This window comes from Eriocheir sinensis, unplaced genomic scaffold (assembly GCF_024679095.1).
Source record: "Eriocheir sinensis breed Jianghai 21 unplaced genomic scaffold, ASM2467909v1 Scaffold124, whole genome shotgun sequence".
NCBI classification, from domain to species: Eukaryota; Metazoa; Arthropoda; class Malacostraca; order Decapoda; family Varunidae; genus Eriocheir; species Eriocheir sinensis.
In genome coordinates, this window is record NW_026110563.1 from 742,501 (window position 1) to 756,157 (window position 13,657).

Here is a 13,657-nt window from a genome sequence, read left to right on the forward strand (position 1 = left end):
TTGGGTAAGGTAGAGCAGGGTAAGGTTGGGTAGGGTGAAGTAGGGCAGGGTAGGGTGTGGTAGAGTAGGGTAGGGTAGGGAAAGGATGGGAAGAGGAAGGAAGGGAAGAGGAGTGTATGGCAGGGTTGGGTAAGGTAGAGCAGGGTAAGGTTGGGTAGGGTGAAGTAGGGAAGGGTAGGGTAGATTAGGGTAGGGAAGGGAAGGGGACGGAAGGGAGGAAGTAAAGTGAAAAGGAAGGGGATGGGGAGGAGGCGTAACTGTTTTAAGGGAACGTCAGGAAGAGCAGGAAAATGTCCACTATACGACTGCTGTGAGTGTGTGTTAAGGGGGAAGGGGGGAGTGTGTGTGTGGGGGGTAGGGGGTGGAGGGGGTAGCGTGTTTGGGGGGGGGGGAGTCAAGAAAACGTGATATTTGTGCGAAGTAGTAAAAAAGTATAACCCATCCAAGTGGCAGGTGAGTCAATATAGAAAACTGCGGAAAAAGAAAATAAATATAAAGAGTCGATATTTTTCTCCATCAAAGCCATTTTATTTATTTTTCGTATTTCACGTCGAGAGTAATTGAACAAACTACTCATGTTTACTTCGAAACTCGTGATTACTGAAGCCAAGCACACACACACACTGAGTTTCTTTTAATATCCTTACCTGGCTGATACACACCTTTTGAACGTCTTAGAAATCTAGGAAACTAACTTCACCCAAATCTAATCAATCCAAACTTCAAACAAACACTAAATTAACTTCACACAAACCTAATCAGCTAATCTAACTTTAAACTAACCTCTCCCAAAACCAACCTATCCTAAAACCAACCTAACCTTAAAAAACAACCCAATTTCAAACTCAAAACTACCCCACAAGAGCAAGATATTCCTTTTTTTTTTTTTGCAAGGGGGTGAGACTGCTAAGGTGTGTGTTTGTGTGTATGTGTGTGTGTGTGCGTGCGTGGGTTGTGGGGACGAACTTTTTAATGACCAGGTGTGAAAGGCATTATTAATTTACCTTCGCGTTTATTACAGGTGAGAATGGCGGCGTACCTTCGAGGGTGTTGAAAGTGGCGATGGAAAGTTCGGTCGGTATTTGCGGATTGGCTTTCCAGGTGTGGAAGGGAAGGTGATATTGGAAGAAATGTATTAAGGACTTCTGGGCTTATTCGTTCTGAGCTATGATGAAAATATTGAGTGTTTGTGTGTGTGTATGTGTGTGTGTGTGTGTGTGTGTGTGTGTGTGTGTGTGTGTGTGTGTGTGTGTGTGTGTGTGGAAGGGGGGCGGGTTGTGTTGTAGATATGTTCCAGAAATCAATACACAAATACAACAACAACAACTACTACTACTACTATTACTACTACTACTACTACTACTACTACTACTACTACTACTACTACTGCTACACTAACAACATCAATAAAACATATATCTTCCCTTAGCCATTTACTCTCAGCACCTTCTTCACTTTTTAACGGAACACCTTGACCTCTAATACATTCAATACTCGCACCTTGAATCTCACCTGGACGCCAGAAGCACAGGTACACGAACTTGGGAGGAGGGGGGTGGGGGGGGAGGCAATAGCGACGGTGTGCCCCTCCCCTCTTCCTTCCCCTTCCTCCCGCCAGGTGACCCCGAACAGAGGTGAGTTATTAACGAAGCACACGCTGATCTACGATGCATGAGGAAGAAAACCAGAGCCAGGGTTGTCGATATAGTTTGGTTGTGTGATTGTGTGGTGGTGTTCTGGCGCTGGGACTGTTTGGCGCCGGGAGTTGAAGCAGGAATGGTTAGGGTAAGGGAGGGAAGGGAAGGTAAGGGAAGGGTAGGGTAAGGAAAGGAAGGGGAGGGAATACAAAGGAAGGATAGGGAAGGGAAGGAAAGGGTAGGGCAGGGCAGGGAAAAAAGTAAAGTAAAAAGGAAAGGAAGGGAAGAGAAGGGAAGGGTAGGGCAAGGAAGGAAAGAAGTAAAGTAGAAACGAAAGGAAGGGAAGGGAAGGGAGTACAGTAAAAAGGCAAGTAATGAGAAATATAGCTATAAAAACGAAGTAATGGGAAAGGATGGGAAGTTTGGGGAGGGGAGGGGTGGGTAGAGTAGGATTGGGTAGAGTAGGGAAAGGAAGGAAAGGGAAGGAGAAAAGAGGCTGGCAGTGAGGAAGAGAGAGCTATGGAAGGGAAGGCATGAGTAAGGAATAGAGGAATGGGTACTAAGGAACGGGAGGGGTGGGTAGGATAGGATACGGTAGAGTAGGGAAAGGAAAGGAAGGGAGGGAGTAAGGAAAAGAGGTTGGCAGTGAGGAAGAGAGCTATGGAAGGAAGGCATGAGTAAGGAATAGAGGAATGGGTACTATCGTTGTTTCTATGTGTATTTTTATCGTTTAATTCAATAGATTGCATGGCTGTAAGATTTCCCGGTTACCTGCTCGAATTAAAACTTATAACCTCTTTTTGTCTTTTAGCTAGAGTGTCTCCCCCATCGGTTGTATTGTGGGGGTTATTCATCTGATTTTTCATTGATTTGTAAGGAATTTGAGGTAGAATATTCTCATTAGATTCCCCCCCTCCCCCCCTGCTTGAACTAAAACTAATAACCTTTTCTTGTCTTTTAGCTAGATTATGTCCCTCATTCATTGTTTTTGTCGCTTAATCATCTTATATTTCATTGATTTGTAAGGAATTTGTGGAGGAATATTCTCATTAGATACCCCGCCCCACCCACCACCCACACACACACACACACACACACACACACACACACACACACACACACACACACACTCTTTTTTTTTTTTTTGCTTGGATTCTGTTACTTTCCTTATTGTTCCCGTGATTTACTTCTCTTATACTTCAGTGATTTGTGAGGGATTGGCGTGGCGATTTATAGGCGATACTTTTTCTGTGTTTTTTTTCTTTTCTTCGCCTGGCGGGGCTATTTACTACGTTCCGTCTGGGCGCGGAGGTTTGCGAGTCGTTTTTGTTGACCCTCCGTCGAGTTTCGGGAAGCGGCGTCGATGGTGTTGGTCCACGCGCGAGTCACCTGCAGTTGTTTACTCTGAATGTTGAGGTCACCTGGGCGTGGAGTGGCCGAGGGACGGAGAGTGATGGAGAGAGAAAGTGGGAAGAAAGAAAAAAGAAGAAATAAGACGATAAAATAAAGATATAGACAGATAAACATGGAGACACAAACAAAGAAATCAAGAGAAAGTGAGAGAGAAAAAAAAGAAAGTAAGAAAGGGAATGAAAGAAAAGAAAATTATATTCTCAGAGATAAATTAACAGAGACATAGATAAAAAGGTAAATAGCTAAACAGAGATATAGATAGATAGATAGATAGATAGATAGATAGATAGATAGATAGATAGATAGATGAATAGACAGATATATCGATATATATATATATATATATATATATATATATATATAGAGAGAGAGAGAGAGAGAGAGAAAAGGAAGAAGCAAAGGAATGAAAAGAAAAAAAATATAAAAAAATATAGATAAATAGATAGATAAATAGATACAGAAAAGAAACAAGAATAGGAAAAAAAGTAAATTAAAGAAGGAAAAAAAAGAAAAGGACAGAAATATATAGCTAAATAAAGAGAGAAAGAAAAGGAGGAAAAGGAAAATAAAAAGAAACAGAAAGAAAAGGAAAACAAAAGAAAAGGAAAGAAATGAATAGACACAGACAGACAGACAGACACAGAGAATATCCGTAACCTGCATGACGCTCTACAAACCCCACCACCGCCCCCGTTCCCGCCATTCACAGCCTCGCCCAGTGGTTCGCCGGCGGCCTTTTTATTCGCTGTTTTTGTACGTTTTTCATCTGCCCCAAATTCCCCTCGACGCGGCGTCCCTCCGGCCAGAACCGCTTGTTACCTTTTGTTACTCTTTCAACCCATTGTGCAGCGCCCGACTTTTGCAGGTAAATCAAAGCAAGAGCCGACCCTCAGTGTGTGCGTGGGTGGGGGGAGGGGAGGGGAGGGGGGACTGTAGGGTGAGAGGGGGTAGGGGACGGAAGGGGAAGTGTGGGTGTGAGAGGGGCTAGGGAGAGGAGGGGGAATGTGTTTGGGATGGGAAGAGGAGGAGGGGAAAGTGTTTTTTGGGGGGAGGGAAGGTTTGAAGGGGGAAGGGGAGGAGGGGGAGGGGGAAGTTTGTGGGATGTGGGGGGGAAAGGGATGTCTTGCTGTCTTTCTGTCTGTCTGTGGGCGTGAGTCAGTAGTGTGGTGTTTTTGTTTCTTTGTGTGGACGTGCCTGTCTGTCTGTGTCTGTCTGTGTCTGTCTGTGCTTGTCTGTATCTGTGTGTGTGTGTGTGTGTGTGTGTGTGTGTGTGTGTGTGTGTGTGTATTCTTCCACTTAAGTAACGCACAAGAATACTAAATAATTCAACACACACCGAAGAAGTTGAACACTAAAACGGTAATATTTTATCTTGCATGACCCATAACTTTGCGGAATTACCCACAGAAGGATTGATTCTTGTGTCGCTTGACGTTATTTAGCCGTCAGTGGTTTTAAGAAATATAACCAAGGCGTTTGTGGAGAGAAAAAGGGCTGTACCATTATTCTTCTAAGATACCATTTTTCTTCTGGACCAAAAATATCAAGAATCAATTCGTCTGTACGGCAACTTCATTACAGTCATACACTCATTCATTGATTTGAAAGGAATTTGTGGTAGAGTATTCTCATTAGATCTTTCCCCCTCCCCCCCACTTTTTTTTTTTGCTTGGATTCTGTTATTTTCTTTATTGTTCCCGTGGTTTACTTCTCTTATACTTCAATGATTTGTGAGGGATTGTCGCACTACCAAAACTAAAACTCAAAAAGACCAATTTCCTTGCAAAAGAGAAGACTCAAAATGATGCCCGGAAGTGTACTGACAAAAACAGGAAAAGAACAAATGTAAGTTTAAAATGAGAAAACCGATCTATATGATTTTTTTTAATAAGCATTTTCTTTCAGTCTATTTTTTTTACAACAAAGGAGACAGCTCAAGGGCACAAAAAAGGAAACAGTAATAAAAAAAAAGCCCGCTACTCGCTGCTCCTAAAAAGAATCCAAAGAGGTGGCCGAAAGAGGGGTCAATTTCGGGAGGAGAGGTGTCCTGATACCCTGATTTACATAATATCTCTTAAATCACAGGCTCAAGATCTAATACAACGGAGATGAGCACTGAGGCCACGCGCAGCCAAAGCGTATGCTGACAACCTTACATATATACTTACTTACCTCTTACTTACCTCTCCTCCCGAAATTGACCTCTCTTTCGGCCACCTCTTTGGATTTTTTATTTTTTTTCAAGGACAGCGAGTAGCGGGCTTTTTTTTTATTATTGTTTCCTTTTTTTGTGCCCTAGAGCTGTCTCCTTTGCTTTCCCTCTTGCTTAATGACCTCTCCTCCCGAAATTGACCTCTCTTTCGGCCACCTCTTTGGATTCTTTTTTTTAGGAGCAGCGAGTAGCGGGTTTTTTTTTTTATTATTGTTTCCTTTTTTTGTGTGCCCTTGAGCTGCCTCCTTTGCTGTAAAAAAATGAGGAATCACAAACCTGCACATGGGAATCCAATACCAAAGACATTCGGGAACAAGATCACCCGGCGTTCCCCTCGACACCTGAATACCTGTCTCTTTACCTGTGATCCTCCTATGCTCTTCGATCCCTCTCCTTCCTTGATCCCTCTTCAGTAACTCTCCCTCGCGCAGCTCATGTTACACTTCTTCCTCAGCCTTCATGTTCTCCATTGATGACCGTGTTCCTTGTGTGTTCCTTGTGTGTTCCTCGTGTGTTCCTTGTGTGCTCCTTGTGTGTTCCTCGTGTGTTCCGTGTGTGTTCCTTGTGTGTTCCTTGTGTGTTCCTTGTGTGTTCCTCGTGTGTTCCTCGTGTGTTCCTTGTGTGTTCCTCGTGTGTTCCTTGTGTGTTCCTCGTGTGTTCCTTGTGTGTTCCTTGTGTGTTCCTTGTGTGTTCCTCGTGTGTTCCTCGTGTGTTCCTCGTGTGTTCCTTGTGTGTTCCTTGTGTGTTCCTCGTGTGTTCCTTGTGTGTTCCTCGTGTGTTCCTTGTGTGTTCCTTGTGTGTTCCTCGTGTGTTCCTTGTGTGTTCCTCGTGTGTTCCTTGTGTGTTCCTCGTGTGTTCCTCGTGTGTTCCTTGTGTGTTCCTTGTGTGTTCCTTGTGTGTTCCTTGTGTGTTCCTCGTGTGTTCCTCGTGTGTTCCTCGTGTGTTCCTTGTGTATTTCCTTGTGTGTTCCTCGTGTGTTCCTCATGTGTTCCTTGTGTGTTCCTCGTGTGTTCCTTGTGTGTTCCTTATGTGTTCCTCATGTGTTCCTTGTGTATTTCCTCGTGTGTTCCTTGTGTGTTCCTCATGTATTTCCTCGTGTGTTCCTTGTGTTCCTAGTGTGTTCCTTGTGTGTTCCTCGTGTGTTCCTTGTGTGTTCCTTGTGTGTTCCTCGTGTGTTCCTTGTGTGTTCCTCGTGTGTTCCTTGTGTGTTCCTTGTGTGTTCCTCGTGTGTTCCTTGTGTGTTCCTTGTGTGTTCCTTGTGTGTTCCTTGTGTGTTCCTTGTGTGTTCCTCGTGTGTTCCTTGTGTGTTCCTAGTGTGTTCCTTGTGTGTTCCTTGTGTGTTACTGGTGTGTATTTCCTTGTGTGTTCCTCAATGTGTGTTCCTTGTGTGTTCACTTGTGTTCTTGTGTGTTTCCTTGTGTGTTCCTTGTGTGTTCCTTGTGTGGTCCTCGTGTGTTCCTTGTGTGTTCCTCGTGTGTTCCTTGTGTGTTCCTCGTGTGTTCCTTGTGTGTTCCTTGTGTGTTCCTCGTGTGTTCCTTGTGTGTTCCTTGTGTGTTCCTTGTGTGTTCCTCGTGTGTTCCTTGTGTGTTCCTTGTGTGTTCCTCCTTCCCTGTCACTCGTCTCTTTCTCTTTCTTAATCCCTCTTCAGTACTCCCTTTCACTCTCTCTCCCTCTCCCTCTCTCTCCACCTCTTTAAGTGTCTTGTGTTAGTGTCTCATTCCTATCCCTTCATGTCCTTGCTCTCTCTCTCTCTCTCTCTCTCTCTCTCTCTCTCTCTCTCTCTCTCTCTCTCTCTCTCTCTCTCTCTCTCTCTCTCTCTCTCTCTCTCTCTCTCTCTCTCTCTCTCTCGCTCTCTCTCTCTCTCTCTCTCTCTCTCTCTCTCTCTCTCTCTCTCTCTCTCTCTCTCTCTCTCTCTCTCTCTCTCTCTCTCTCTCTCTCTCTCTCTCTCTCTCTCTCTCTCTCTCTCTCTCTCTCTCTCTCTCTCTCTCTCTCTCTCTCTCTCTCTCTCTCTCTCTCTCTCTCTCTCTCTCTCTCTGGTTCGTTTTAGTCTGTTGGTTGTTATCCTTGTAATTAATCTGTTATCTTCCTTTGCTCCTTTGAACCTCTTCCTCTTAGTCTTTGGTTCTCTTTCTGTTGCTCTCTTGATTCATTTTCTCTCTATTCTGTTGTTCTCTTCCTCTTGGTCTCGTTAGTCTGTTTGTTTTTTTTTTTCTCTTATTCCATTGTTTGTTTTTCTTTTTTTTGTGGTCCGGTTAGTTCATTGATTCTCTTTGTCTCTTAATTCCTTGGTTCCGTTTCTCTCTTGTTGCCTCTAATCCTCTTAGAAGCTTTCACATTCTCTAACATCTTCCTCTTAGTCCCGTCAGTTCATTCTTTTCCTCCTCTTAGTCCTTTTGGCATCCTCTTTAATAGTGTTTTGCGTATTGTTTTAGTGTTTTGTTGCCTTCATCTTCCTCTTAATCCTCTTCATCTTCCTCTTAGTCATCTTCTTCTTCCTCTAACTCCTCTTCTTTTTCCTCTCAGTGCTCTTCTTCTTCCTCTTACTTCTCTTCATCTTCCTCTCAGTCCTCTTCATCTTCCTCTCAGTCCTCTTCATCTTCCTCTTAATCCTCTTCATCTTCCTCTTACTCCTCTTCATGTCCCTCTTACTCCTCTTCATCACCCTCTCAGTCTTTCATCTTCCTTTCAATCATCTTCATCCTCCTCTCATTTCATTGGCTCTCCTCCTCTTAGTTCCTCTTAGTTCCTCCCACCTCCTCTCTAACAGCGCGTCGTGTATCAATAGTCGTGGTGGTCGTGGCGGGCTGAGGGCTCCGGCGTACGTGTCTCAACATGCTGAAGGTGAATAATGCATCCCCGCGTGTCCCTCCGCCCTGCGCTTGTGTTGCTTCATCGTCCCGACACTCGACAGCGCGGAGAAATGGAAAAATGCAACGTAAGCGCATACTTAAGGGGGCGACCGTGGGGGGGTGGGGGTGGGGGGGAGCATTTTGCATGATTAACGCCTGCACACACACACACACACACACACACACACACACACACACACTTGAGACACACACACACACACACACACACACACACACACACACACACACACACACACACACACACACAATTGACCCCTCTTTCGGCCACCTCTTCGGATTCTTTTTAGGAACAGCGAGTAGCGGGCTTTTTTTTTTATTATTGTTTCCTTTTTTGTGCCCTTGAGCTGTCTCCTTTGTTGTAAAAAAAAAAGCACCTAACCACCCACACACACACACATACACACACACACACATTCACACACGAAGTTCCTGGAGTCATTGCTGTTATTTTTTTTCTTTTTATCTGCTATTTTTTTCTTCTTGATGTGGTATAAAAATAAGAGAAAATAAGGAAAGAAAAAGATAGGTAGAGAGAAAGTGGGCAAAAGAAAAATGGGAACGAATGAATAAAGGAAGAAATAAGTATTTTTCAATTTATATGTTATTTATATTTTTTCTATTTTTTCAATGTTTTTCTCATCATTTTTCTTTCATTCTTATCATTATTTCTATTCCTTCTTTCTTTTAATTTTCCTTCTTGTCTTTCTCTCCTTTCTTCAGTTTTTTTTATTTTCCTTGTTCTTCCCAGTCTCCTCATGAAACACGTACAGAGGGAAAAAAAAAATACTCTTAACAAAATTCTCCTCAACAGATTTCTTTCCTACACTCATTTTCTTTTACCCAATCCACGTTTTCTTTACTGTTTCCCATTTTTTGTTGCACTTGTTGTTGTTGTTGTTGTTGTTGTTGTTGTTGTTGTTGTTTTCCAGAGATTGTAATTTGTAAGGCGTCGTACAATCACCTTTTTTTACACCATCGTTCATTTTCCTTCCTTTTTTTTTAGGGGGGGGGGGGGGGGGGGGGCTTTCCATATCGGGTGTGAATCATCATCTTCCCCTCGTTACTGGAGTGTGTTGATGGAGGAAGAGGAGGAGGAGGAGAAGGAGGAAAAGAAGAAGAAGAAGAAGAAGAAGAAGAAGAAGAGGAAAAAGAAGAAAGTGAAGAAGAAAAAGAAGAAAAAGAAAAAGAAAAAGAAGAAGAAGAGGAATAATGATAATAATAATAATAAGAAGAAGAAAATATAAAAACGAGATGAAAATATAAAAACGAGATGAAAAGAAAAAAACGAGATGAAAAGACAAAAACGAGAAGAAAAGAAAAACAGGAAAAACCGAAAAGTAAAAGGACTAAAGAAAAGAAAGAAGAAAAGAAAAGAATAGATAAATAAAAATAGAAAGTAGATGAGAGAGATGATGAGGATGAAAAAAAAAATGATCAAGGAGAAGAAAAAATGAGAAAACAGGCATGAGGAGGCATATGATAAAGAAGATGGAGATTACAAAGATGAGGAGGAAGACGACGAAGAAGACAAAGAGGAGGAGGAGGAAGAGGACAAGAAGACGAGGAGGGTGTGAAGATAGGCAGATGAGGAGGGTGCTAACGTGTAAAAATCCTGTCTTGCCGAGGACACGAAAATGATGATGAAAGGGAAGGAAGATGACGCAATAAGGTGCAAAGTAGCCTCCACCACCACCACCACCACCACCATCACCACCACCACCACCACCACCATCACCATCACCACCACCACCACCACGTTGCTAAATTGTCGTACACTGAACATTGGATTTATCATTTTTAGGCTCCAAGACTGCCGTAACCACACACATAACGATAGGAAATTAAAGTTAGCGTTAAAACTGTTAAATATTGATAGGTTTCGCTCTTTTTTTGCTATAGATATCGGTCAGAAACTACAAAAAATGCAATGCGCTGAGTACGATAATTGGCAACGCTGCATCACCACCACCGTCACCACCACCATCACCATCATCAATACTGTCACCATTTTTATCTTTCTTCACATTTTCTTTTTCTGTTTTGTTATTTATACATTTTCTTTTTGTAGTTTAAGAAGGAATAGAAAAAGAAGTATTTGGGATTGTATAGAAATGGAGAGCGACAGTAAATGAGCATTTTTTTTTTGTACTCTTTTTGTTGCCCTTGAGCCGTGTCCTTTGATGTAATAAAAAAGATATGGAAGTAAAAGAAGTTAAAGGAGGAGAAAGCAAGCAAGTAAGGAAGGAAGAAAGGAGGGAAGTAAGGAAGGATGAAAGGAAGGAAGAAAGGAAGGAAGAAAGGAAGGAAGAAAGGAAGGAAGTAAGGAAGGATGAAAGGAAGGAAGAAAGCAAGCAAGTAAGAAAGGAAGAAAGGAAGGAAGTAAGGAAGGATGAAAGGAAGGAAGAAAGCAAGCAAGTAAGGAAGGAAGAAAGGAAGGAAGAAAAGAGGGAAGAAAGTGGAAGATGGGAAAATATGAAGAAAGACAAAAATGAATGTAGAAAGAAAGAGAGAATAAACAAACCACGGGCCGAAGGAGAACGGAGAATAATTAATAAAGGAAGAAAGAAAGAAAGATTGAAAAATGAAATACATACCACAAGAGGGAAGGAAAAAGGATAAAAAAGGAACAAATGAAACAAGAAGAAAAACGAAGCACGAAGGAATAAGGACGTAAGGAAGGAAGGAACGAAGCAAGGGAAGGCGGTAATCAAGGAATAAGGAGGAGGAGGAGTACCTACAAGAGGGCTGGGAGCAAAACAAGAAGCGACAGGGGATAGAGAGTCTTACTAAAGGATGTGGAGAGAAACCACTGGATTGATTAGCAGCTGGAGGGAAGGAGGAGGAGGAGGAGGAGGAGGAGGAGGACCCAGAAGGATGCCAGTTCTTACCTTCCTCCTCCTCCTCCTCCTCCTCCTCCTCCTCCTCCTCCTCCTCCTCTTCCCCTTCCTTCTCAAGCTCGGCCATTGCTTACCCGCCACCACACCCCGCTGAGGAAGATCATGTGAATTAATGCATCCATTTAGAAACCTAATATCACCAATTACTCTGATGAAGGTCCTTAATAGTCCTGTTACGTAATGAAGGATAGGCGCCATGTGTGTGTGTGTGTGTGTGTGTGTGTGTGTGTGTGTGTGTGTGTGTGTGTGTGTGTGTGTGTGTGGGATCACTGTCTGTCTGTCTGTCGGTATCTCTGTCTGTGTGTCTGTGTCTGTATGTCTCTCTCCCTCTAATTCCAAAAATCCTGAGTTAATTGATATACTAATTGGTTTACCTTGGCTCGTACAGGTGTGTGTGTGTGTGTGTGTGTGTGTGTGTGTGTGTGTGTGTGTGTGTGTGTGTGTGTGTGTGTGTGTGTGTGTGTGTGTGTGTGTGTGTGTGTGTGTGTGTGCATTTTTCGTCTGTCTCACTTGGGATCGAAATGAATTACTCGTCTCGTTCTCGTTTTTCAAGGTTTCGTTCGTGTTCTCTGGAGACCCAAAAGAGAACAGAAGCGAGGACGCGGTTAAGCAGGAGTTTTGAGCGTGTTTTCGTGTTTTCTTTTGCCGTTTGTGTGTGTGTGTGTGTGTGTGTGTGTGTGTGTGTGTGTGTGTGTGTGTGTGTGTGTGTGTGTGTGTGTGTGTGTGTGTGTGTGTGTGTGTGTGTGTGTGTGTGTGTGTGTGTGTGTGTGTGTGTGTGTGTGTGTGTGTGTGTGTGTGTGTGTGTGTGTGTGTGTGTGTGTGTGTGTGTGTGTTGCTTACTCGCTTGTCTTGAATAATTCATTGTCATTGTTTGCTTTCCTTGACATATTTTTTTGCTTCACTTTTGTTTTTTCCTGTATTTCTTGTTTCTTTTTTTCTTGATTCTCATTGTTATTCTTCTCCTCCTTCTTCTCTTTTTTTCATTATTTTCAACCTTTTTTTTTTCATTTCATTGTTTTTCTATTTCTTTTTCATTCTCTACTTCCTGATTCTCTTTCTTCTTCCTGTTCTTTTTAATATTTGTTCGTCATTTCCTCCTCTTCCTCCTCCTTTCCTCTCCTCTCCTCTCCTGTTCTTTCCTCCTCCTTTAAATCATCTTTTTATTTTGTCTTTATTTTCTTGTATTTTTTTCGTCTTCTTCCTGTTTCTCTATTTCCTCCTGTTCCTATATTTCTTTTCTTCCTCCTCTTCTTCCTCAATCATTTCTCTACTCCTGATCGTCCCTCCTCACTCTCCTCCTCCTCCTCCTCCTCCTCCTCCTCCCCTCTCCTTATCCCTCCTCCATCAACTCCTCTTCCTCCTCCTCCTCCTCCTCTTCACACCCTCAACCTCATCTCCGACTCTATTAATTTTCTTTACATGCCGCGGGAAAGTTTTGCTAATTCTCTGTACGTCTTCGCGGCTCGGAATCGGTTTAGTTTACAAGTCGACGCTGCTGATGGTGGGGGAGGGAAGGGAAGGAGGAGAAATGGTGGACGACGATGCTCTCTTGTCACACCTCTTGACTCCGAGGAAGATTTATGTTTCGTTGCGCCATTCCATTCCTTTCCGTCCTGGGGCCAGAATCAACGTTGCCAGATTGTCGTACTTTGCCTCTTACGTTTGCCGATTTGAGATTTCCGACCCTAAAACTGCTTTCATCACCCAAATAACTGCCTTCATATATGGTTTTCGTTTAAATGGTTAATTATTGGTGCTTCTTGGCAACAGTTATGGGCCGGAAACAGATGAATACGCGGCTCTGAGTACGATAATTTGTGGTCCAGATGAGTCACCCCGCGGAGTCACCCAGCGAAGTCAGTGTTACCAAGTCCAAGGGGCAGGGATGGAGGGAGGAGAGGAGTTAAGGGGAAGTGTAGGAGTGAATTAGTCAGGGTGGAGAGAGTTTGGAAGATAGATAGATAGATAGATAGATAGTCAGTGTTGCCAAGTCCAGGGGGTAGGGATGGAGGGGGAGGGAGATGTGTTGTGAGGGGGGGGGGTAGGAGTGAATTAGTCAGGGTGGAGAGAGCTTGGAAGATAGATAGATAGATAGATAGACAGTCAGTGTTGCCAAGTCCAAGGGGTAGGGATGGAGGGAGAGGGAGAGGTGTTGTGAGGGGGGGGGGGGGTAGGAGTGAATTAGTCAGGGAGGAGAGAGCTTGGAAGATAGATAGATAGATAGATGGATGGATAGTTAGTTAGGGATATGTTTTGTTTGAGTCATCCTTTTTTTTTTTTATATATTTCACATGTTGCGTTTTCTTTCTTTTGGATTTTTTTTAGTTTTCGTTCTCTTTCTTGTTTTTGTCCTTGTTCTTCTTGTTGTTCTCGATCTTATTTTTCTTGTTCTTCGTCTTCTTGTTCTTCTTTTTCTTTTCCTCCTTCATTTTCTTCGTTTTTCTTTCTTTCTCCTGCTTTCTGTTTTTTCTCTATGACTACATCCATCCTTTTCATCATTACTTCTACTTCAATTACTACTAAGAACGACTACAACAACCACTACAACAATAACTACTACTATTTCTTGCCCTGATTTCCTTCTCGTCATCCCTCCTTCCTTCCCTCCTTCCCTCCCTCCTTCCTTCC

The 13,657-nt window shown here is 43.0% G+C and overlaps 1 protein-coding gene across 1 annotated transcript; it reads right to left on the reverse strand.

Moving 5' to 3' along the window:
- Window positions 1-7,098: 7,098 nt before the first annotated feature.
- On the reverse strand, window positions 7,099-13,449 carry LOC126989614 (putative uncharacterized protein DDB_G0271982; the record flags this gene model as incomplete). Its single annotated transcript, XM_050848226.1, is given in 2 exon segments — window positions 7,099-7,257; window positions 13,336-13,449. Coding segments are annotated over 2 exon segments (273 nt in total), but the record flags the coding sequence as incomplete, so codon positions are not given.
- Between the last annotated feature and the right edge of the window lie 208 nt (window positions 13,450-13,657).